General features: G+C 37.4%; 1 protein-coding gene and 2 long non-coding RNA genes across 9 annotated transcripts in view; 2 read left to right on the top strand and 1 right to left on the bottom strand.

Annotated features, from left to right (window-relative positions):
- The first annotated feature begins 369 nt into the window (after window positions 1-369).
- LOC309856566 lies at window positions 370-10,415 on the top strand. The gene is made up of 3 exons (XR_014307285.1): window positions 370-533; window positions 1,503-1,574; window positions 10,074-10,415. It is a non-coding gene; the product is annotated as an uncharacterized lncRNA (long non-coding RNA).
- Window positions 10,416-13,138: 2,723 nt separating this feature from the next.
- LOC309856552 lies at window positions 13,139-25,701 on the bottom strand. Its single transcript, XR_014307268.1, has 2 exons — window positions 25,570-25,701; window positions 13,139-13,833 (listed from the first exon to the last, which is right to left on the bottom strand). It is a non-coding gene; the product is annotated as an uncharacterized lncRNA (long non-coding RNA).
- Window positions 25,547-26,602, top strand: part of RTKN2 (rhotekin 2) — an 81,406-nt gene continuing 80,350 nt past the window's right edge. For 6 of the 7 annotated variants that reach the window (XM_082717838.1, XM_082717837.1, XM_082717840.1 and 3 more), the window contains exon 1: window positions 25,576-25,669. In XM_082717838.1, coding sequence (XP_082573964.1) covers window positions 25,610-25,669 — 60 coding nt within the window. In that variant the 5' untranslated portion in view covers window positions 25,576-25,609. Of the gene's footprint in view, window positions 25,670-26,602 lie in introns of all 7 variants that reach the window. The other variant, XM_082717835.1, reaches the window with a different exon arrangement.

Here is a 26,602-nt window from a genome sequence, read left to right as displayed (position 1 = left end):
TTATCACCATTTTGACACTGGATTTCAAAACAAATGTTAAAGTGTTTTATACTCATTCGGTCTTAACATGATAAACAGATCAATGGCCCTATTGAGGAGAAATGATGTGTATATTTTCATAGAGTAAGTTGATGCCACTACCATTGAATAGAATGTCTCCAACCCCTTGCTCCATTCCCTGTATGTATGTGTGTGGACATGTGTGGTGAACATATATTCCATTTGGTTAAATATTTGTATATTTAAAAAATGGTGAAAAAATTGATTGTAGCAATCCTATTTGGGATTTATGGAATGACATTTTTCTTTTTATTTCTTTTTTTCTTTTTTTCTTTTTCTTTTCTATTTTTTTTTTTTTTAAGTAGGCTCCTCTGGGAGTAGAGTGCAATATGGGGCTTGAACTCATGACCCTGAGATCAAGATCTGAGCTGAGGTGGAGAGTTGGACACTTAACAAATCAAGCTACCCAGGCACCCCATGGAGTGACAAATCTTAACAAGACTTCCCTTCACGGTGTGGAATTCAGACGAGGGGTATGTCTCTTGTTGAGAGTGGTAAATTAAGGGGAGTTTTTTTATCCCCAAATATATTAAATTGTAGTAATTTTTTTTCTTTGTGCTGGGTATTCCATTGCACTGACTGCAGCAAGTTGAATATCCAGTTAGCTCAGTACAACCTAAAAACCCTCTGTCTTTTCAAATAATTACTGAGATTCATCTACAAAAGTTTGAAACTCTCCAATAAAAACAAATACAAAGACGCACTTTAAATAAGCTGCGTGTTCTCTCCCAGAGTTTCCTGTGTCAGACTCCCAGAGAAAGCCAATTATTCCTCCAAATGAGTTTTCTGATCGCTTAAACAAATAGAGCGTTCTGTTCCTCTCATTACTTGTCATAATGAATATTCTCAAATTAATGGATCACACAGTTAATATGTATGACATTGTTGTTTTCTTACAGATCTGCTGTCAAATCTCGAAATAAACAGGTCCAAAGTTAGAGAATAGATCTATATGGTTTCACATATTTTCAAAGCTCATTTCTATTCTTTCCATTCTAATTTCTGAAAGAATAACAGAAGCATAATAAGTGCTTCCTTTCTTGAATATAACTTCCTGGATGTAGTGAGAAATACAGGACACTAAAAATGCTCAGCCTCAAAACTGAAATCTTACAATATATATCAACAAATACGAACTTCTCTTTCATTTTCAGAGAAGCTGGCTTTAGCAGACATTAGAATTTTCTGCTGCTACTGATGTGGTTTGGAGAAGCGAGAAGATGGATAGAGATGAGAATCTCCTTCATTTCTGTAGGGCAAAGTGCTTTCTAAGATGAAATTCAGATGTGTATAAATATAGGTCCATTCCAAGTTAATATGAACGTTAGGACACATTTTAGAATTATGTAAGTTTGTGGGAGGAGGATTTGAATAAATCTGTATTTATTCAACAAAATGATATTAAGAGATAGAATGATGCTTTTTCTCTTTTTTTTTTTAAGAAATATAGATGTCAAGTTCAGGAAGATCAGTAGTCTGACGCAGATTTTCTCTTCTCAACTTTAACCTCCCGGGTAAGTTCTGTTCCTTTACTTTTTCTTTTTCATTTTCTGAACTTTACTGTACTATTCATTGGGAGTGTAATGGGGGCTTAGTAATTCAGATTTTCACAATAATTATAGTAAATGAGTGTGAATGGGTCCTTGAAGTCTCAAAGGAAGACCAAGAGAACCTCAACTTTATAAAGAAATGAGTAACTGTCAAAACAAAACTACTCAGGAAAGCACCAAATGAACTTGTAACTTTAACAACAGCTTTTTTGATGAACTCACTGAGAGAAAAAATAGTTAAATGTATCCCTAGAAAATGGGATGTTAACTAGAAGGCAGTTAATTTTAGGGGAATTATTTCCCAAATGTGATGACTCTGTTATTTGTTATTTAGTGTTAAACTAAAGTCTTTTTTAGGCAATAATTAGAAAACTGGGCCAGTTGTGAATTTCATAATGGGTCAAAATTAAAAACTTTGTTTTTAGGCCTTTTTGTAACAAGATAGAATAATCAGATTCTACATCTGTAAAGAATCTTGGAAAAGTCTAGCCCTATCCACTCTCTCCCTGCCTCCCAACCCACTCCCTGTTTATTTACTGATGAGGAAACAGAGCAGCCAGAAAGCTGTGGAAGGCCAACAGTGGAGTTGGAAGTAGCCTAGGTTTAAGCACATGCACCAAGAGTTCACCTGCTTCTGGTTTTTGCTCATGAAGTTCTCACCATCTTGACTTCCTAAAAATGCAATTGTCATCTTATCAACTCTTGGAAAGTTTTGTGGAAACTTTCACCTCACCCTCTCTTCTGCCATTCCTTTGCAAAACCATGATATACAATGCACATGGCATCTGTCTTCTCTGTTATAATTGCTGATTTCCCTCCATCTCTTTCATTAGATTGACTGGAATTACAGGTGTTACATATCTGACTTTCTGTATCCTCAGCACCTACACAATACCCAGAATATATTAGGAACTTAATGATCTATGTATTTAAAAGGTTCAATCAATAAAATTATAGTCTCCTTATTTCTTTTTTCTTTTTTTTAATAGTCTCTGTGTTTCTAAGACTACATTTTTCTCTATGCATTCTATACTTAGGCAATACAAACATTTTTTTTTAAAGATTTCATTTTTTAAGTAATCTTTACACCCAACATGGGGCTTGAACTTACAACCCTGAGATCAAGAGGCACATTCTCCACTGACTCAGCTAGCTGGGTTCCCCATGTAAACATTTATTTTTATTATTATACCAAACATTTTGAACTTTTTAAGTATTTATTTTGTTTGTCTAGATAGCACCCATTTCTATGTTCAGTTAACAATATTGGGAAATAGCTCTACTCTATGTATGGTTGAATAGAGTGGACCCCCTTTCAGCTCCAGGGGTCTCAGGAAAATTGATCGCTGTATTTCATGTCTATGGTTGGAGAAATTGTCCCATGGAAGAGTATAGAACTCAGCCAGATGAATCTCACTAAATCTTAGGAGAATTTGGGAAATCTTTTGGAGGAAATTCTGCCTAGGCTAAAACTGTTACTGGTAAAGATGATGTTAGTTTATACCTGCCTAGGGCACTTCCTGGAACCTGATAGTGAAGCCAATAATGAGGGGAAAAGAATTGTGAGAAAAACAGATAAATAATTGATAATATCTCTAAAGCTTTTGAAAATAACCATACCTGAAATCAGTAATATCAATTACAATGCCTTTGGCTACACACAACAAAACACTGCAATAGAAGTGATTATTGTATTTCATCTAGCAAAGAGTTCAGGGGTAGATTGTTCCAGATTTGCCCAACATCTCTTGTGTAACCACTGCAGCATCACATTCTCACACAATCATGATTAAAGACAGGAAGGAAAAGTCTTTTCCAAGGGTTCCAAGTTGACTTCTCCTTGTGTCTCATTGGCCTGGATTAGGTCACATGCCTATACCCTAGCTGCAAGTCAAGTTGGGAAGCTGGGTAGGTGCAGATCTATCATTTTCCACCTGCACAGTGAGAGACAGGCCTTTCTGGCAAGGGAAAGAAGGGTATGGGTGGGAGGTGGGGAGGGTGTGTTTTGGCGGGGAGCTGCTAGTAGGATCTACCACACTGATTTTCCAAGTACCTGAGGATAAAAAGTTCATTTATTTAGGCTATTTTGAATCAGCTTCTGTCCTTTGCAACCAATTGTGTATCATAAAATATTTCATTTAAAAAATTCATCTTTTTATTATAAATTTTAAAATATTTAAGAGAAATTTCTTATACATTTCTATTATATTACCAAAGAAATAAAATATTATAAAGGTTGTTCAGTTTTAGAAGATGGGTTTGCTGTTCATATTTTCATACAGGTGACCCAAACATTCCTGCATATTAAATAGACCACTCATGCACTTACTGAGGAGATAACTGAGCTGTTATCTCACAGACAGGGCACTGGAACAATTTCAACATAAAATCAGTTAATATTTCAGAGGGTTCTTCATCTTTATCTTGTTTTCAATCTTTGAGGTAAAAATATTTTCAGAATTTAAGATTGCTGTGCTCTTTCATCCACCACACATTCTATAAATGCATGTCATTCCGTGGCTCACTGTTTAAAATTTCTTTTAGAGAGAAAGACAAAAGAGCATAAAGACATAAAAACTGAACTCAGATGACTGGCAGAACTGGGACTCAGAAATTTTCTTCTCTTCACACACACAAAAACTAGGCTACTTTCAGTGAAAATTTTATTTCTTTAGTACATTTTTTGGTGATTCACTTTTAAAGACATGAATCATTTGTAAATTAGATATTCTTTCCCATTTTTTCTAAATGATGTTGCTTAATTTTTTTCAAAAGCCAGGACAGATGGCTTGTTTATTTTCAAATTTAATTATAGCTGTACATATGAGGAGCAAAATGGCTACAGTTTTTTTGTATTTATTTCCTCAAAAATTTTCAAACAGTTTAGCAAATACTGAATTTCATCAGCTTTCATGATGGGCTTAGAAAATAGGCATTAGAAGGGCAGGTGGACTAATTAGGAATGAGTATTGCAAAAAAAAAAAAAAATGAGCTTTGTACTTCAACCACACTTGTAGTGAGATATCAAATTCTTCTAACTACAGATTAGTGAATAAAACTATTTTCTGATCAGGGAACCAAGATAAAGGTTAATCCTAACAGTAGTTTAGAAGTCTCTCCAAAGTCATTCCAATATTCTTTTAATCTACAGTATATTTCAAATTACATGTTAGAAATAATTACTATTTATTTAGTGCAAACAATTAGTACCTAAGACATGAACATGATAAAAATGGACAAACTGGGAAAAAGGGTTAAAATCAAAGCTGAATTTAACCATGCCTTTAGAGTTTCTCAACCTTGGCGCTATTGACAATTTAGACAGATAATTCTTTGTTGGGGGAAAGGGGTCATCCCACGTACTGTAGGATGTTTAGTGTGTCCCTGGCCCCTTCCCACTAGATGCCAGGATCACTTCCCTTCACTGTGACAACCAAAACTGTTTCCAGGCATTGACAAATGTCCTCTGAGTTCAAAACTGCCTGGACTGAGAACTACTACTCTAGATCCTACTCTAATTTACAAGAAATTCAGAGGACAGAGGAACAGGACATGCAATCAACAAAACCTACACCATGGGAAATTATACAGATCAAATAACCTGTTTCTTCTCTACAACTAAATCGTAAGAAAGAGTAAAAAGGCATTAAGAAACATGTCGACCAATTTCAATGTATGGATCATATTCTGACCCAGATTCATACAAGCAAAGTATAAAAATGTGATGTGATGATAAAAGAACTATGAACACACTGGCTGGGTATTTTATGACAGCAAGGAATTATTTACATTATCGGACTATGGTCATGCTCCTAAAAAGAGATCTTGTCTTTTAGAGAGCCTCCTGAAATACTTCCAGAAGAAGTGATATGCTGTTTGGTATTTGCTTCCAGTTAATCAGGGCTGGAGCTGGAAGGAGGGGGCAACTTAGAGAAATAGGACTGATTATGATTTGATAGTGTTGAACCCAGGTGATTCATGAGAATTCATTAAATTATTCTTCTTACTTGGAATTATGTTTGATATATGCCATTACAAAGAATTTAAACATATTTGAACACCTTTTTTTTTTAACAGTTTTAGCTTCACTAGAAGCTTTTAATTTTTTTTACTGCACTCAGTAAAAAACTTAGTTACTACGTTAATTGACAAAAGAAAAACAATGCATTTGCTTTAATCTAAATTTGGTGGCTCTATTGATTAATTTAAGTGTTGCTAATCACTATCTCATATTAAATAGAGCAAAACCTGACACACAATCTGACACATTAGTTTTTAGGTAGTATCCCTTGCCAGTCCCCTGGGGTTTCACAGAAATACTTCAGAACAACCTGATTCAAATTTCATAGCTTAAACACTTACAATTGTTTAAATAATTTTTAAACTGCCATTTAAAAGACTCAGTTTGGAGATCTACTTATCTGTTAGCACGTGTGCATATTAATTTGGTTTTCCTAAGACTAAGAGTGAAGTTACCTCTGCCATCTCTGTTAACTCTAAATCCAAGACACTCTAAATTCAAAATTTTAGAAGTACCAGTCAAGATACCTGGAGGGAAGGGAAGTCAAGTCAGGAAGACCAGAGATTCTAATGAAGGGTCTCCTCCCTGAGACATGAGCTGAGTGAAGGGAAAGGACGAGACATGGTGAGGTACCTAGGGTCCAGCAACAGGGGAAGCCATTGGTGTCCTTGTGCCTAGAAGGGTAAAGAGAGGAAGTGATATTACTGAAACCCAAAGGCAGTTGAAGCCTTGAGGTAGAGGTAGAGCTGGAAAGGCAGACAGCCACTGCTCAAAGGAGTGAGGCAATGAGGAAGAAACATGGACTCCTGTCTCCCCACCATCCTTCAACTACTGCCAGTGCCTCCTGCTGGCTGAACAACTGAAGCCCGCAGCAAAGGAGCCTGGGAGATGTGGGGCCCTGGGCTGATCTTCACAACACAGCCCAGGGCATGGATGGATGGATGATGGGCACGGATGGACAGAGAATAATCAGCAACCGTCTCCCTCCCCTCCCCCTCAAAATGGCAAAATGAATATTTAAAATCGGTAGGCCAACCGTGTCAAGGATTAAATAACAAAAGAATGAAATCAAGTAAATCCTTCAATCTAGGGTGACACTTGGGTTACCAGTGGCAATTACAAGCAATCCTTGTTTCAGGTTCTACTTAAATATTCCATTTACATGAACATGGTCTCCATATGTCTAATAAGTTTAAAATTTTCATTTTGTGGCAATCAGTCAATTCAGCTTTGTTCTGTCCCTGGGGTGGCAGTCTTGGTTAGTGTGATTTGTATAGGATGTTCCCAGCAACTTCTACTTCCAGTGACATCTGCAGAGATGGCTACTAACTTGCCTGCTCCTTAAGTACAAATCCCCCACAGGTTGCCGGGAGTGTCCCTTTACTGCAAGGTCCTTTCTCTGGGATCCAGTTCTCTCTGCAACGTCAGCTGCACTCTCAAGGTGTGCAGGGATCTGCATGCTGCTCCCAAGCTTTGCTGGGTTCTGGGAGGCTGTCAAGGACCTTTACCTTTGAGCATGGGAGGGAGCAGGGGAATCCTCTGCTGCTACAAAGAGGCAAGCATATCTCCGTACATAGTTAAATATCCCTTCTCTGGGGCCTCACTGCTTCTCCAGTCTCTATCCTGGTGTAAGGACCAGGTCCTCTTGATCTCCAGGTGTTTCCCTTTTCCAGGGACACACAGTCTCTAAGCTCTCTTAGCTTTTCCTCCTACTTTTCACCTCCCCTAACCAGTTGAATCGTTTCAAGTTTGACAGCAGTGTCTGTGGTAGAAACCAGAGTTTTGACACTTTTTTTTTTTTTATATGGCAAAAAAAATCTGACTCTAATCCTCTCAGACACAGGCTCTCCTATTGTATTTCTATTCTATTCTATTCTATTCTATCACAAGTGGAAAGGTAGTGTAGAAGGCTCTAGAGCCAAACAGATCTGGTTTAAGTCCCAGCCAGGGTGCCACTTATTAGTTGTGTGAATGAAGCAAGTTCCTGAATTTGTGAGTTTTCCCCCCTTCCTGTCCTGTATTCACCTGCTTCAGAGCAGTGAAGGTTAAATAAGGCAGAATATATAAAGCACTAAGTATCATCGCTACCTAACAATAATACCAAGTAAATATTAGCTGCTCCTGCTGTTATTACTCTATGTAAAGTCTCTAATTCATACTTTATATCATGGGGCGACTGAAAAGATTCAGTTAGTATCTAAGCAAACAGACTTCAATTCCCTTTTTAAAGATTTTTTTTTTTTTAATTTTATTTATTTGTCATAGAGAGAGAAGCGAGAGCAAGCACAGGCAGACAGAGTGGCAGGCGGAGGCAGAGGGAGAAGCAGGCTCCATGCCAAGCAAGGAGCCCAATGTGGGACTCGATCCCAGGACGCTGGGATCATGACCTGAGCCGAAGGCAGCCGCTTAACCAACTGAGCCACCCAGGCATCCCTCAATTCCCTTTTTAAATGGGGAGAAGACTTAGAAAGCATAGAAAACAGTCAGAAAAAATGGAAGGCTTTTCTAAGCACATCATTTAGTTAGTAAACTAAGGTCCGTAGAAATAATTTAAGAGTAGGTATGTAATCTATGAAATCAATGTGCTTAGGAAAATATATACTACTTTTCAGCAATGCAGGGAAGAAAGGAATTGACCCCAATTAAATTAAGTGATTAAACTTAACATTCAGAATAATTGGTTAGTAGAATTTTCAAGTATTGTGTTTTTAGGATAATGATTCTGTTATCTTTATTCTGCAGTTATTTTCACATTTTTTCCATTTTAATATTCATCTGTAATTTAGCAATTGCTAAATGAAGTGGTAAATTCTATAAATACATAGAGGAAATGATATTTCTCAAATATAGTAACCATAGAAGAGCTTAACCCTTTTCAGAAACCCAGTATCTCTTCAACATGCCTATAATTCAAAGATTTAATTCTTACCCAACATTTCAGATCCTTATTCTTTACTATGGCTTGCAGGTAACATGTTTCTTGCTAATATTATATCTTCTGCTAAAAGATGAATCAAAGAATTTGATTCTTAATCTCTTGGGTTCTAGCTTAAATTAATAAGAGATTTGTGTAGCAAACATAGATTCACAAAAATCCAAACCAGGGTACAAAATAATTAAAAAATGCAAGATGTTAATGTACCCTTTTATACTTTTAGCTTGAAAATAATTTTCCCCTAATCAATAGTATAATAATGAGAGGAATGTTTGTACTATGAAGTCAAATATAATTAATTGGAGAATAAATCAAGTTTTGCAAAACGTATTAGAAGTAGAACTAATAAAATTACTGCAGTATTATCACATTAGTATAGAATAATTAAAGAGAAAATGAGCACATCAAACTTAAAGGCTAAAAACACAATTTATAATATCCATAAGGATTAACAACTTACAAGAGAATCACTTATTTCTTTAAACAGTTTTGGCTTATTAAAAAATAGAAGTGTGAAATGACTAAGACTTATTGCTAACTAACCTGTTTTTAAAAAAAGCAAGTTGATTATTAGGAAAGAAATTGAGAGCCAAGAGAAATAATCTATCCTAATTGATCATTAATTAATTTTGACTGGTTATTCTTGCTAGACATTTGTAAGAAATTATTAATATTGGAAGTACTTCAATAATTTAGCCAAGTGTTTGACATAAGTTATTTTAATGATACATGAAAGATATCTTGTTAACATTCTGGAATGAATAACTTTATTCATACCATCATAAATATGATGATCATAATAACAGATTCAAATTTGTAGTCTCATTTTTGAAATTAATTACTATGGCATCAGACTGACATTTTACCTAGTGTTGTATAACCTTTTGATATTAATCTTGTTAATCTGAGGTTTGAAATGTATCCACAGAAATAAATAATGATGAGCCTGAGAAATTATTTAATGTTACAAAGTATATGAGAGCATTGAAGTTGAGGGCGGAGGTGGCAAGGTTTTTTGTTGTATTTTTCATCTTAAAAATTAGAGATTTAATAGTCAAAGTTGAAATCCTATGTTTGGTTATATCTCCAACTTTTCTCCAATAAAAACTACAAACAAATTCAATAGAATTGAGGCTGGCTCTTGGCTTTAGACAGAAAAATATTACTATTGTTCAAGAGCTCTCTCTTAAAAGCTAGATTTTGCTTTATTTAGGAAGAGAAAAATTGCTGCTACTACAAGGGAAAAAAATAAAAGGACTTTCTCAGTGGATGAATGACTATATTCTGTGGCAGGTACAGCTGTAGCATAGGGCAATCAAGGAAGCATTTCATTTAAAAGGCATTGCAACTGTCACGACCACTGAGCTCCTGGTCGATTAAAGTCTTGGCTTATCTAAACTATGACAGTTGGATCCGGGAGGCAGGAAAACAAGAAGCATGGCAGGATCTCCAGGGCTGGGCATCTTTTCCTTCTCATATTCTTGTTTCCCCACTGAACTGTCTACAGGTCCAACAGCATTTATCACTTTCAGGCTCACAGCTGGAAAGACAAACCAGAACAAGAGCCTTTCACAACTGTTCTAGCAAGATGAACACATATGGAGATGGCCCTGAGGGAGATCCTGTCCTGCTACCTGGGTGAAATCCTGGTCGTTACAGTAAGCAGTCATTTTTAAATGACGGAAAAAAATACTGTGGTAACTCATCATTAACAACCAATTTTGGTCCTTCAGCAAATGTTGTCATGGAAAAGGCTGCATCAGAAAACAACTTAGTGAAAAAAATGCTTTATCATATATTGGAATTGCACCTCACGCCATATAGTATGTATCAATGTTTAGACAAATACATAATAAGTAAATGTTGGCAATGTATCATATTACTAAAGGTCTTTCAGAAGAGATTACCAATAGTAGTATATTAAAGGTACCTAATAAGTAGTAAATTTTGTTGTTATTCTTATAATGCTTTATAATGATTACATTGTTTCTACCCTTTTCTATAAAACTATAGAATAGACCTGGATAGATACTAAGGCTTGTTCTAATTTCTAAAATTTTGTGATTGAATCTTCCTGGCTCTGAAAGTCTTGTACTACATTTTTCCAATAGTCATAAAAATTCTGACCTGATTAAGCCATAAAGAGTTGACATCAACCCAAATCTTTTTTTGCTAACATTGTTACACAATACATTTTATTCCATACCTTAGAAAAACACAGCATAGCATCTGCCTTGTACACATGGTAATAATTACTAAACCATTCTCATATTCAAAATATATACAGTAAAATCTTCTATTATTTAACAAACCTAACCTGTCATTCATTAAAATGAATTTTCTGGAACAATCAACACTTTTTCAGGGGGAAATACTTTGAGTAATAAAAGATGATTAAACACTTAATCGATAATTTGTTTCCTCTAATAATGAATTAAGATATAGAAAAAATCAGTAAGATACAAAGGACTTTTAAGTATCTTTTTACTCATTTCCACAGACTTTTTCCACTTATAAAATTCATTTTTGTTAACACTGCATTATGTTAGAAAGTAATTTATGATAATCCATATTTCCATAGCCATACTTTTCATTTTATTAATTTTGTGAACTTAAAACACAGCTAATAGAGGCAAATTTAGTTTCAGTAAATAAATAATGTCCCCAAGTGGAAACTAATTACATCTTAGATAATATAATACATATAATTTTATGTATAATTTCTATAATTAGCCCTAACATAAGAAACTATTAAACAAAGAAGCATAGTAGAATTTGATTAAATAAAAACTAGCAGAAAAACAAGATATTAGGGGCGCCTGGGTGTCTCAGTCAGTCAAGTATCTGCCTTCAGTTCAGGTCATGATGCTGGGGTCCTACGATTGAGCCCTGCTCATTGGTCTCCCTGCTCAGTGGGGAGCCTGCTTCTCCTCCCTCCGCCCCTCCCCATAACTCGTGTGCTCTCTTTCTCTCTCTGAAATAAATAAATAAAATCTTTAAAAAAAAAAAAAACAAGATATTAGGCATTGGGAAGAAAATTGTTTCAGCAGGGAGATCACCTGTTTTTTTTTTGTTTGTTTGTTTTTTTCTATTCAATATGAGTGTCTTTTTCTGGGCACAACATTTTAAGACAATATTTTAGTTAGACACTTTTCCAAATATGAATCCAGTGTATGATTAGTACATTGAATTCTTCAAAGTATTTAGTGTTATACATTAAGGAAGACACATTGAATCTGCAAGTAAAGTCTCAGATTTCATTTATACCATGCCAGGCAGAAAGAATGACAATATTGTGACATTGTTATAAAAACATCCACCAGACAAAGAAATGAAACTCCAAGTGGTTATTATTAGGACATGGGGCACCTGGGTGGGTCAGTGGTTTAAGCCTCTGCCTTCGGCTCAGGTCATGATCTCAGGGTCTTGGGATCCAGCCCCGCATCGGGCTCTCTGCTCAGCAGGGGGCTTGCTTCCCCTCTCTCTCTCTGCCTGCCTCTCGGCCTACTTGTGATCTCTCTGTGTCTATCAAATAAATAAATAAATAAAAATCTTTTTAAAAAAAGAAGATATTATTAGGACATAAAAAAATAAAGATATGTATTTGATGACTGTATTTTCGAGCCTACACAAATGTCCTTTGAAGAAGTCAGAGCCACGTTATTTGAGTCACAGAAGACAAAATGTTTCTTATTGATACAGTATATACTATCTTATACTTTATTTATTTCAACTGAGGAATTTAGTGCATGCTTTATAAATGAATGATTTCTGTAAGTAATAAAGAAATGGTTTGAAGAAATGGAATTATATTCATGGCAGAGTAAACAAATGGAAAAAATTAGAGCAGTGGCCATCAAAGTAAGCTTTCATTTAGCATTAGCTATTATTTAACACTTCATTTGAGCATAACTAACCAGGAAAGGTTATACAGCTCAAAATGAATCCTAAATCTTTAAGATTTCCCATTGCAAAACTAGAAAGGACAGAAATAAGTAATCCATTCCAGGTGTCTTATATATGAGAAGGAGCTCAGCTTTTCGTGTATAATTATTCATCACACATCATCATCATTATTGTGATAGAAGCAGTCAACACAGCACTTTACAGAATTAATATGGAGCCTGCCCTACCAGCTTGGCCATTCATGAAACAGCAAATGGCAAGCCAAAAACAACAATCCTATAACACCCAGAGTTCTCTGTCATGGACAGTATAAGTGTTTAGTTTATGGTCTTTGTTAACCAATACAGAGTTGCTAACCAGGCTCACACACACTGGAAAGTGGTCACAAGATGTGCTCCTGCCTTTAGTTTTCAGAAAGTAACAGGAAGGCCAATTTTATAAGATTTTATGATTTGTTTTTTCTAATGTGGTGCTCTCAATGGAAGACGAGGGTCAGCTCACGAGAAGTCAGAATTTTGTGGTGAAGAAATGGCTGAAGAAGTTTAAAAAAAAAAAAAAGGCAGTTTAATAAGCTAGGTTCTGGAAGTCATGGTAAGCAAGCCAGCTCAATGTTCACTTTGATATCACACTAACAAAAAATATAATTTTAAGGTCAAAATAAACTTCTTTTTCTTCCAAAATTACCTTTAGTTTTATTTCTCTTAGGTGTAATTTTTAACTTACAACAAAATTTCAAAAGCATTAAAGACTCTTTAATGAAGCTTATGTTTACAAAAGAAAGTGTGCATAGTTATTTAGATATTTTAGACAGACGTGTCACTACTTCATGCTGAAATCATCAAGTTATTCATTATACCATTATCTGATATAAGTCTTGAATTTTCATAACTTCTTTAATGTTTTCTTCTTGGGATTGGCATTAAAAAATGGGAATAAACCAATTCAATATTGTTAATGGTAATACTACTGGAATAGGTTTGCACCTCCTTTATATTTTTCAGACACATTCACAAATACTGGATACCAAAACCAAGCCAGTGCAGCAGACAGGGGAAGAATTATTAGTCCTACTTGAAAGGTGAAGGGATTGAGTTCAGAGTCACCAAGTGACTGGGCACATGGATACTAGGTGGCAGAGTTAAGACCATACTTTAAATCCTGTTTCTCAGTTTTGTACTCACATCAGTCAGTATGGCCTATGAGATGCTGTAGCAACAAAAATCCCCAGATCCAGAGATTCAAAACAGCAAAGATGGATTTCTTGCTCTTAATACATGTTCATCACAAGATATCTGGGGCTCTCTTTAGTCTTCTCCTTCTGCAGCCCAGGATACTGCACCATCCACCATCTGGAAAATTGCCTGTCATTGGGACAGAGGGAGAGAAAATTGTAGCAAATCACACACTTGCTCTTAAAGTTGCTACATAGACACTTATTCATGGTTTATCAGCCAAAGCATGCCTCACAGTCATGTCTAACTGCAAATGGGCAAGCCTATGAGGAAGTGAACAAAAAATATTTTTGAGTGAACAGAAATATTTTGTGAATATCACAGATTACAATAATCCTTCAAGGCACCAAATATGTGATTCATTCTCCTTCCCACAGGCAATACATACTCACTCCTCCCTGAAGGAGAAAACCCACTTATAAAGTGAGGACCAGAAGCACAAAGAGCAGGATTTATGGATGACACTGCAGCATAGTCTCTACAGCAGGGAGAAGTGTGCTTCACATCTAGGTGTAGCTCCTCTTGAACCAAAACACCTATGAACTAAAAAGGCAAGTCATCTGCTTGCCAAACCTCCAGTACCCACCGGTAAAACATGTTCAGGGTAACTTCAATAAAGATTCCTATTAATAAAAGAGAAGAATGGGAGACACGATACTTCTGTCTCTAGCCGGTATGAAATCTCAGGGAGCAGATATGTTAAGGATCCCTATTGCAGAGGGAGAGGAAAAAAAAAAATTTTTTTTTTTTTAAATTAGACCTACAGCGGGCTTTCCAGTGCATTTATCTCCATGGGTCTTTGTTCTATTCTCTGAAAAAGCCCATCTTTGTCCAAAGATGAACAATGGTGACCTTATTGGGACACTGAACAACTTTTTCAGGTGGCAAGAGAAAAACAGATAACATGGCAAGTTTCCCTTAAAACCAAAAGTGTGCAGTATTAAGACTGCTCTTTATTCTGCAGTGAAGAATATTATATGCTTCTTATATTTTTGGTGTTAAAAATACCCTTTCCTGTGGGCTACTATGTCAGCACTAGGACGGACTTCATGAGCAGTGATTCTTCTCATTATTGAACCAGTTTGCATGAAATATAAATTTTGTGTAAAATATAACTTTTGTACTATTGCTGAAATCTCAGGAAAAAAGAAATAACTTTTAAGGGACTAAAAAATCGAGTAATAACCCCCCAAGCCCCCAAACAAACAAAACAGCCAAAAGTTGAAATCTGAGCTATAAGCTCTACCTGCACACAAACTATGTGCATACACATGTGGTTTTGCTCTGCCAGTGGCATGTAGAAGGACCTGCACCAGAGATTCTGATAACAAACCGAGAAATCTGGGCCAACTGGTTTCATTTATCTAGAGCCTTATGGCTCCCAGAAGAAGCATGTGCAAATGCTCTCTGGAAGAAAGTTGAGATTAGTTAATATGAAGATCCAATTAAAGGTTATAAAGCACAAGGAAACAAGTCACCACGAGTAAATGTCAGTGGAAACCTGAAATTAATATCATAAAAAACTACACATATAAGAACGACTAGATACAGAATGAAAAGGATGAAAAAGATTGAAAGAAATTAAAAATAGTATCACATGAATGCACAGGCAACAAACAATTACCCAAAATGATAAAAAAGATACAAAAAAAGTAACTAAAGTGGAACTCTTATAATGAAAAGTGTAATGGTTGAAATAAAGAAACTCAGTGGTTGAATTTAAGAGAAAATTAGACACAGATAAAGAAATACCAACATGGAAAAATACTCAGAATTCAGCCACAAAGAGGCAAGAAAATGGAGAATTTTTTAAATTTTTTTATTAATATGTAATGTATTATTAGCCCCAGGGATACAGGTCTGTGAATCGCCATGTTTACACACTTCACAGCACTCACCATAGCACATACCTTCCCCAATGTCCATAACCCCACCACCCTCTCCCTACTCCCCTCCCCTCCTACCCTGGCAACCCTCAGATTGTTTTGCGAGATTAAGAGTCTCTTATGGTTTATCTCCTTTCCTGATCCCATCTTGTTTCCTTTATTCTTTTCCTACTCCCCAAACCTCCCATATTGCCTCATATCAGGGAGATCATATGATAATCATCTTTCTCTGATTGACTTATTTCGCTAAGCATAATACCCTCTAGTTCCATCTATGTCATCGCAAATGGCAAGATTTCTTTTGATGGCTGCATAGTATTCCATTGTGTATATATACCCCATCTTCTTTATCCATTCATCTGTTGATGGACATCTAGGTTCTTTCCATAATTTGGCTATTGTGGACATTGCTGCTATAAACATTCGGGTGCACGTGCCCCTTTGGATCACTACGTTTGTATCTTTAGGGTAAATACCCAATAGTGCAATTGCTGGGTCATAGGGCAGTTCTATTTTCAACTTTTTGAGGAAACTTCATGCTGTTTTCCAGAGTGGCTGCATTCCCACCAACAGTATATATATATATATATATATATATATATATATATATATATATATATATATATATATTTCTCCACATCCTCACCAACATCTGTCATTTCCTGACTTGTTAATTTTAGCCATTCTGACTGGTGTGAGGTGGTATCTCATTGAGGTTTTGATTTGTATTTTCCTGATGCCGAGTGATGTGGAGCACTTTTTCATGTGTCTGTTGGCCATCTGTGTCTTCTTTGCACAAATGTCTGTTCATGTCCTCTGCCCATTTCTTGATTGGATTATTTGGTTTTTTGGGTGTTGAGTTTGCTACATTCTTTATAGATTTTGGACACTAGCCCTTTATCTGATATGTCATTTGCAAATATCTTCTCCCATTCTGTCAGTAGTCTTTTGGTTTTGTTAACTGTTTCCTTTGCTGTGCAAAAGCTTTTGATCTTGATGAAATCCCAATAGTTCATTTTTGTCCTTGCTTCCCTTGCCTTTGGTGATGTTCCTAGGAAGAAGCTGCTGCAGCTGAGGTCGAAGAGGTTGCTGCCTGTGTTCTCCTCAAGGATTTTGATGGATTCCTTTCTCACATTGAGGTTCTTCATCCATTTTGAGTCTATTTTCATGTGTGGTATAAGGAAATGGTCCAATTACATTTTTCTGCACGTGGCTCTCCAATTTTCCCAACACCATTCGTTGAAGAGGCTTTTTTCCATTGGACATTATTTCCTACTTTGTTGAAGATTAGTTGACTATAGACGTGAGGGTCTATTTCTGGTCTCTCTATTCTGTTCCATTGCTCTATGTGTCTGTTTTTGTTCCAGTACCATACTGTCTTGATGATGACAGCTTTGTAATAGAGCTTGAAATCCAGAATTGTGATGTTACCAACTTTGGCTTTCTTTTTCTTTTTTTTTTTTTTTTTTTTAATATTCCTTTGGCTATTTGAGGTCTTTTCTGGTTCCATATAAATTTTAGGATTGTTTGTTTGAAAATGTAGAATATTAAATAAAGGTTAGGAAATGAAGAAATAGAATAAGATTTAACTTATGTCTAACTATAGTCCTTAAATGACAGAACAGAGAGAACAGAGGAGAGGCAATTTTTAGAGTTAATACATGAAAATGAAGGGCATAAATCCAGAGTAACAAGAGATCCAGAGTAGTGAACTAAAGAAATGGTTAAACATTAGAAACATTTCCTTTAAAATCAGAAATAAGACAAGCATGCCCACTTCCCCAGCTTCTTTCTAACATTGTATTAGCTGTCTGCCCTCCTCACTTCAGTATGTCAGGTAAGAAGAATAACAAGAATTAGAAGAGAAGGAAACAAAACTGTTATAATTCACACTTTGTTGTCTACATGGAATACCGCCCCTTGCCCTTGGCAATCTTTTTTTTATATCTTTATTTTTTTTAAAAGATTCTTATTTACTTATTTGACAGACAGAGATCACAAGTAGGCAGAGAGGCAGGCAGAGACAGAGAGTAGGAAGAAGGCTCCCTGCAGAGCAGAGCCTGACATGGGGCTGGATCCCAGGACCCTGGGATCATGACCTGAGTCGAAGGCAGAGGCTTTAACCCACTGAGCCACCCAGGCACCCCACCCTCTGCAAACTTATCATTTATTAGAACTAATAAGAGAATTTAAGTTACCAAGGATAAATCTATATTTGGATATAACACCAGCAAATGGAAATCAGTGTTATTTTTTTCTTCTTATTTGTTTTTATTTTTTATTTTTATTAACATATATTGTATTATTTGCCCCAGGGGTACAGGTTTGTGAATCATCAGGCTTCCACATTTCACAGCACTCACCATAGCACATACCTTCCCCAGTGTCCATAACCCAGCCATCCTATCCCTCCTCCCCCACTCCCAGCAACCCTCAGTTTGTTTTGAGAGATTGAGTCTCTTATGGTTTGTTTTCCTCCTGATCCCATCTTATTTCATTTTTTCCTTCCATACCCCCCACAATTCCCCACCCTGCCGCTCAAATTCGTCCTATCAGAGAGATAATTGTCTTCCTCTGATTGACTTATTTCACTAAGCATAGTACCCTCTAGTTCCCTCTAGTACCTCTAGTTTCCTCATAGTACCCTCTAGTTCCATCTATGTCATCACAAATGGCAAGATTTCATTTCTTTTGATGGCTGCATAGTATTCCATTGTATATATATACCTCATCTTCTTTATCCATTCATCTGTTGATGAACATCTAGGTTCTTTCCATAATTTGGCTATTGTGGACATTGCTGCTATAAACATTCGGGTGCACGTGCCCCTTCAGATCACTGCGTTTGTATCTTTAGGGTAAATACCCAATAGGTTAGCTCTATTTTCAACTTTTTGAAGAACCTCCATGCTGTTTTCCAGAGTGGCTGCACCACCTTGCATTCCCACCAACAGTGTAGGAGGGTTTTCAGGATTATTTTTATAGACTAGCCACAAAGAGAAGACATATTTTTAAAGCCATTATTTACTGCAGCAAGAAGAGATATAAGGAATCCAAAAATATATGGAACAAAAGATACATAAAACCTATGTGGAAAAATGTACACAACTTTTATTGAAAGACATTAAGGAAGATCTAAATTTGCAAATATGTGATGTTCATGGAGAAGAACTCTCAATACCCAAAACATGTAAGTTTCCTCTTAAGTCAATACAATAGAATTCCAACAGACTTCTTTGTTGTTGCTTCCGAACTTGAGAAGCGAATTCAGAATTTTACGCAAAAGAGCAAAGACTGAGAAAGGAGAAAACAATGGTGAATATCTATAAAGAGAACATCTCCAGAACGAGAGCAGGGAGACGTAAATTTGTCCGTTGCCTATTTGATGGTATTAATTCACTTGAAGAAAAAAATTCCTAGAAAAGGAGTTGAGTCTGTTTGGGAAACTAGAAGTGCATAGGAGAGACAACAAGGGGGATGGTGGGAAGTGGAGGAGCAGAATCAGAGAAAAATTGAAAGAAGTGAGTCTATAAGCAGTCTTCTCTGTCAGACAGACAATTCCAGGTCTTGCAGTGTGAAACCATCATATATCTAAATCAGCCATTTTCCAAAATACTTGTGCAAAACTCCTAAAATAATTTTCAAAAAATTTTTTACCTCTTAATTTATTTTTAAGGGGGCATCTGTCATGTTTTAGCATATATTTAAATAGTTTCAAAGGATATAATTGTTGGTGTATTGAAAATAATTACAAGGTACAATTTAAGTGATTATATTTACTAAGTGTGTCTAATGGTATCTCAAATGTTAAAGATTTGATACTCAGCCACTATCATCCATTTAGAAAAGACCTGAATCCCTTTATCTCTAAATCAGAAATTTTACATTGCTCCTTTTCCTACTCGAACTGCTATTTTTATTCCACTTTCTCCACAGACTTTTCTGCTTACATAAAATATTTTTATGCTCAAGGTCTTTATTGCTCATCCTATCATGTTTCTCTTCAGCAAGCATATAAGTATAAATTGGAATTTAATACATTTTTACATTTCACGTAACTTTAAGATTTAATGATTTGGATTACATTATTTAAATTGTTAGTAGTATACAGTCAATAACAAAATAAATGTATGATGAATTGTAACAGATCAATACTAAATATCAAAAGTAAAAGTTTTCTGGAAATCAATCTCCTAATGAGATAGATGAGCCCTATTTTTCCTCCAATAATTCATGCATCCATGGGCAGAAATTAGTGCTAGAATGAGACAGTTCTCAACACCAAGTCTACCTCTGCTATGTATGCAACAGAGCCTCTGGTTCATGAATTGTAACAACAGCAACACCAATGAATTTAATTGTCCCTTTGCCCCCAGATGGTTTTTATACCCAGTAGCAAGGCTGTAGTAGGGCTGGCTGACAGTGATGTCTTTTGTCAAATGGGAAAAGGTGACTGTGCAAAGGGGGATCAATGTGAGGCCCAGACAACAGGCAACTTAGATAGATCAATTTTAGGATGGGGAATGTAAACTGAAGATCTTAACAATGATTCCTTTAACACTGCCCAAGCCTATACAACTTTGGAAAGTTTTTTGTGTGCCGCTGTTTGCAGACCACTGATTCAAGTCATGTAAGTAATTCCTCTGGCAGATTTTCTTGCTCAGTAGAGAGCCCTCTGATTTTAATGTCATTTGAATGTCCTTAGGCCTATGTGTGATACACAGGTCATATTAACAGTAACTACTCAAATTGCACTTCACTTCATCCCTACCTGCTGACAAACTTCTCATCCTTTGCAAAATCTACCTACCTCACCAGCCATCCAAGCTCCCAAGCAATGGCTTTTAAGCGTTCATAGATCAACCCACATGGCCAGTTTTCATCTCTCACTGGGCATAGGCAACAGCGTATTACAGCGGTTCTTTCACACTTTCGCATGCTAAAATGTACTGCAAATGAATCAAATGTAAGTCAAACTTGGAAGCCAAAAAAATATCATTTTGCCAAGTAAGAATCTTTTAAAAGACCATACATTATCACCATTGTGTATCTTGTACAAGAATATTTCAAATATCTTTGAATGATTTCTATTATGACATGTGGAAGACACACAAAAGAATATATGCAATATATATGTAAGTTACTAGGTAAACACTAAAATAAATAACCGGGAACCTACTATCCAGCTTAAGAACTAAAACATTACTAGTAGCTTTGTATCTGCATGCTCGGTCTCCCTTGCATCCCCTTGCCTTTCTCCCAGAGATAGTCACTATTCTGAGTTTTGTTCTTAGCACTATTCTGAGTTTTGTTCTTGGCACTCTCTTCCTTTTAAAATATAAGCGTTTTATCACATGTATGTGTTCCTAAACAAAATATTGTTTAGATTCTCTTATTCAGCTTCATAAAAATTACATATTCTATGTACTCCTCTACAACTTGATTCCTTCATTTGATATTTCCAAGATTCAGCCATGATGTTACATGTATCTATGGTTTACTCATTTTTACTGACATATGTCATTAGGTACACCATCACAATTTTTTTTTTTAATCCATTGCTGTGAAATGAACGTTTGGATTGTTTTATATTTTTGCTATTACAAACATGTTGTTTGTACACATTTGTAAGAAGTTCCCCAAGGATATATGTACCTAACAGTGGAATGGCTTGGTGTATACATTTTTAACTTTGCAAGATAGTTCTGATTTTTTCCCAAAGTAATTGCACAAATTTATATCACTTCTACCAGTGTATAATATCCTTTTCACCTGTAAATTCTCCAGTCCTTAGTATTATCAAACTTTTTCATATTTACCAATCTAGTAACTATAAAATATTATCTTGTTCAGTACTTAATCTGTGAATTAGCAATTTAAAACATAATAAAGTTGAGTAACTTTTCACAGTTTATTTGCCACTTGGGTTTAATCTCCTACAATATGCCTACCATAACATTTGACCATTTTCCATTTGGATTTTTTATTGATTTGTAGTTCTTTATAATATAATCATGGTATTAATTATTTTTCGGGAGTAGGTGGTATATTTTGAATATACCCAGCCCTATTCACATAAGATTTTCTCATTCAGTTCTCAGGGTTCTGTGGGTCCTGTACACTGGCCCATAGGTTCTAATGCTTCTTTCCTATAGTAGCAAAGTCTCATGCTTGTGTGGATAACCAGTTTCTAAAGCACTCTCACAAATCTTATCTCATCTGAGTCTCCCAACAACTTTTAAAAAACGAGCTGGGTATTATTATACTTGTTTTATAAATAAGGACACAGAGTGGCTTGCCCAAGGTCATAGAGCTAATAGTCCTCAGATTCTGTCTTCCATATCCTCCTTATGATTATATGATGCTTCTGCTATTTGTAGATTATGGCTTATTCATTTAAGCAAATGCTGCACCTCTGCTCAGCATCTCTACTTCAGTTTTTTCTTTTTTTCTGTATATGATTCAAACTATAGCTCTAGTCTATCAAGTTCGTTTTAAATGCATCGCCTACAAGGTAACAGATGAATAAAGGAAGCACTCAAATAATTTTTTTTAAAGATTTTATTTATTTATTTGACAGAGAGAAATCACAAGTAGATGGAGAGGCAGGCAGAGAGAGAGAGGGAAGCAGGCTCCCTGCCGAGCAGAGAGCCCAATGCGGGACTCGATCCCAGGACCCTGAGATCATGACCCGAGCCGAAAGCAGCGGCTTAACCCACCGAGCCACCCAGGCGCCCCTCAAATAATTTTTTAATAGGAGTTTTTTACAAGAGTCTAGGAGGATATTAGAAACCACAACAGTTATCACATTTTTTTTAAAAAAAAATCACATTTTGATCTCCCTGATATGAGGAAGTGGTGATGCAACATGGGGGCTTAAGTGGGTAGGAGAGGAAGAAATGAAACAAGATGGGATTGGGAGGGAGACAAACCATAAGTGACTCTTAATCTCACAAAACAAACTGAGGGTTGCTGGGGGGAGGGGGTTTGGGAGAAGGGGGTGGGATTATGGACATTGGGGAGGGTATGTGCTTTGGTGAGTGCTGTGAAGTGTGTAAACCTGGTGATTCACAGACCTGTACCCCTGGGGATAAAAATATATGTTTATAAAAAATAAAAAATTAATAAAAAAAAAGAAAAATTTACAAAAAAAAAATCACATTTTTAAATATAATGGGTCTATTATGTAAGAGAGCTGATTTCCCCTTCAGTATTTTCCATTCTTTTGGCCTTTTAGAGATTTAAAAGGAGGAATGCAGGGATTAAGAGAAGAAAAAATGTGCTTTAACATTTATTAGTATTATCTAAATTGGCTGTCTTATGTCAAATACTGATTTTATATTAATTAATTTTTAAATATTATCTATTTGTTATATTAGAGATAACAAATACTTGTAATTAGTCTTACATGTTGAACTTATCACAGGAAGTAATATTGGTAGACTAGTAATCCCATCATTCACTTTCATCTGAAGCTTTTATACTGGGCAATTGGGTAAGCATCCATTGACTTCAGGAGCCTGCAGAGGGTGGGATGTTAGCTCTCAAACGAAATGCCCAGTTGCTATTTTTTAAACAGGTGAAATGGTAAAATGTCATTTTTTACTTTCTGGGAGTTGTTTAAATTCCTTCTTTCCTTCCTTCCTTCTCAAGCTAACCAAATTACTCACGTAAAATCTTTAACCTTTTGGTAGTCTCCATCTCTTTTTTTAATGTGCATCACATATACCAGAGAAAACTATGTTTGATGAAACTACCAGAAGGACCTAGGGGTAAATAAGGAAACAGCATTCCTGCTTGGAGGTATTTAAATCACCATATGATAGTTATAACTTAAGTACTTCCTGGACACATCCCTTGATGAATAATAAAAAGATAGGCCTACAATATTTCTTCTCTGAGGAGAAAGGTCTTTAATAACAACTGTTAATTCCACAGATAATTACTAAATATGGCTTTTCCTAGATCTCTTTCTTCAAGAATAAATGCATCTCCAGGTATTATTTACTCATCACATATTCCTACATCTGTATCCAATTTAAAACTGGTTGGCTTGTCTGTTTCCATAAAGTGATGGTTTCTATAAGTATTTTGGTTGGAGTCTGAGAGCTGTGTTATATGACAAATAATATATGTCTGATGATGAGCTCCCTTTGTGTATTTCCTTTATGAGTCAGGTATTCTACTGGGCTCATGCAGCTCACTTTGAGTAGGGGATAATTATATCACAAAGTGGTAAGCATAAGAGAGGGGTGTGCATTGGGGGAAGGGAACCTAATGACTTTGGAATTCAGATCTGTGCTTGGAAAGAATGAGGTGAACTCATTGTGTTGGTAATTTTGAGCTGTACACATTTTATAGTTGTGTGTAAGGATATGGGTCATTCCTAATGACCCATGCATTCCTAATGTAAGGGGATGGTCATTCCTAGCTGGGAAGCTTCGAGTATCATCTATTCCAGAGGGCCTCAAAGAGGCAATTACCTATTTGAGAGGACAGGCACTCTCCATATTTTCAGAAGTAAGTCTTTAAACCAACTGCTTAAAAAGAGCCTTGTGGATTATGTGACCATACAATTTATTACTCACTTTGGACAAGTGCAAGATTCTTGGGACACTGGGACAGCAAATCCAAACAGGGAATGTCTTAGGCAAATAAAAAAATATTTTTATCCAGTTCACGGAAGGAAAAGTGCCCAAGGCCTTCTATGAGGTGATGGTGTGAGAGTTGATCTGGTTGATTTTGTACTTAGGAGAAAAAACTGTCAGAAGTCAAAGAGGAGTCCTATTGCCTTTTCAAGGGTAAGTCAGGATAGGCCAAAACAATATATTCATAAGGATCTTACAAGGGCTTGAGATCTTTAGCACTCCAATTTTTACTTTTAAAGACTCCATACTTTCCCATTATGATTAATAATAAGACTCTTTAAAGAGTCTTTGCACTGGGGGTACCTGGGAGTCTTCAGCCTCTTGCTGAAGGTCATGATCCGGGAGACCCCAGATCAGAATCCCCAGATTGAGCCCATGAAGAGCTCCCTGCTCAGAGGGAAGTCGGCTTCTCTCTCTCCCTTTGATTCTCCCCCCACCCCCCAGCTTGGGCGCTCTCTCTCTCTCTTTCACTCTCTTTAATATAAAATCTTTAAAAAAAAAAAAAGAAAAGAAAAGAAAAAGAAAAAAGAGCTTTGTGTTGGTCTTTAGGGACAGCAAAAAAATGGGGCTCTGGGAAAATACATCGTTCGCTTGGATGCTGGTGGGGAAGGAGTAATGAAAAGTATTTTGCAAGAAAAGAATAAACTACTTTCAGGAACGAAGTCTTTGCAAGAAGAACACACTACTTGGGCGTGTGTGGTGGGGGTATATGGAATTACAAAGAAACACCGGGGACAAAAGAAAAGACCTTGTGAAATGCCACGGTATCCCACTAGCCGGGTTAACAGGGCCGTGGTCTCTAAGTGACCCTGTGCTGTGTGAGCGCTGGGAGCAGTGTCCCTTGGTTCTCTGGGAATGACACCATAGGCTCCCAGTGATACTGTGTGTCCCCGAGTCGTTCGTAAGAACGCAGGGACTGCAGCCAGCGCAAGTGCCCTGGAGGAAGAGCCTGCACCGGGGATGCAGGGAAAATGCATTCAGCACCAAAGGCTTGCCTCGACCACCAGCAGCAGAAACCCTGAGCCGGGCCAGGTGAGCTCCATAGCCAACGCTCTACCCTCGGCCCTGCCCACTCGCGCCCCAGGCCCGCCCACACTCCAGTCATGGCCTTAAGTCGGCGGTCCGCGCCCCACTTCTCCGCGGGCTGTGCGAGCTCGGCTCTCCGCCGGCTCCCCACTCTGGAGGCCCCGACGCGGGGCGCTCCCACTGCGCGTGCGCCCTCCGGCGGGACGCCCCCCGCGCCCCTCCCCCTGCGGCCGGACTTGGTACAGCCGGGACGGCGGTTGGCGTCCTCCGCGGCTCAGGCGAGCGGCGGGATTTTCAAATCTTACCTTTGGAGGAGTGGCGGCGGCCCGGGCTGTGACGCGGGAGATGGAGGGACAGACCGCGAGGGGTCCCGAGCTCCGCCTGGCGGGCCTTCCTGCCCAGCAGGTGAGTGACGAAGGGCCCGGCTTCAGGTCTTCACGCCACCGTTGTGCCTCGGCGTCGAGAAAACCCCAGGCCGCGTCTCCTATCCAGCGGTGACCAGAAACAAAAGGAAGGACTGGGAGACCGCACGTTTGAGGCTCCAAGGGAGCTTAGAAATCTCCGCATTCCCCACGGCCCCCGGTTTCTCATGGAACAGACAGACCCCAGTGGGGAAGCGATGCCAGAGCTCCGCCGTGCGTTTCCGGGCGCACCTGCCCGCTGCTTCCCGGCACCGTGCAGCGTTGGAACCCCTCTTCCCCCCCACCCCGCCCAAGCGTAGGTGATGCTGGGGAGATGCAGGTTCCGGGATTTCCAAGAAGCCCACCCGAGGCCCGGGGAGGACAGTTTGCTTATCGCTTGATTTGACGGCAGCACAAGTACTGGACCGCTGTCTGCGCACGACAGAAACTAGAGGGGCAGGGTGGTGGTGGTGGGGGGGGGGACTGCACCCTTGGAACTTTAGAAAATTGAAAGTGGATCCCTTTTGCATTGGATAAGAAAGATGTTGGATAGATTGCTCTTTCGCCATGTAAAGGGGGGGGGGGTTAGAAACCTTTTTACTTCATAGAGAGCAGCATTTTTTTTTTTCCTTAGGGAAACCAGTTATTAAAATGTTGTTTTCCGCTTAACCATAATTTTAGAGTCTTAAAAGAAAACTGATCTTTAAGCTGGAGCTTCACTTCTATTTTAATTTCTGTCTTATTTTCCTTAATTCCGAGATAGACTAAACTGTATGAAAATACCAGTTTTGTAGGTCAAAATTGGCAGACTATGAGGAATTTTATATCGTCTTTGCTTAGAACCCTGGCAAAGCCTTTCCTTAGAAAATTATTCTTTGTTAGAAACCTCAGTCGATACAACATCGTTAGTAAATCTTCAATAATACTGAGAAAAATA

The sequence above is a fragment of the Mustela nivalis genome (assembly GCF_964662115.1).
Source record: "Mustela nivalis genome assembly, chromosome: 2".
NCBI classification, from domain to species: Eukaryota; Metazoa; Chordata; class Mammalia; order Carnivora; family Mustelidae; genus Mustela; species Mustela nivalis.
Note: the sequence above shows the minus strand (reverse complement) of the source record. Positions and strands in the feature narration are given on the sequence as shown.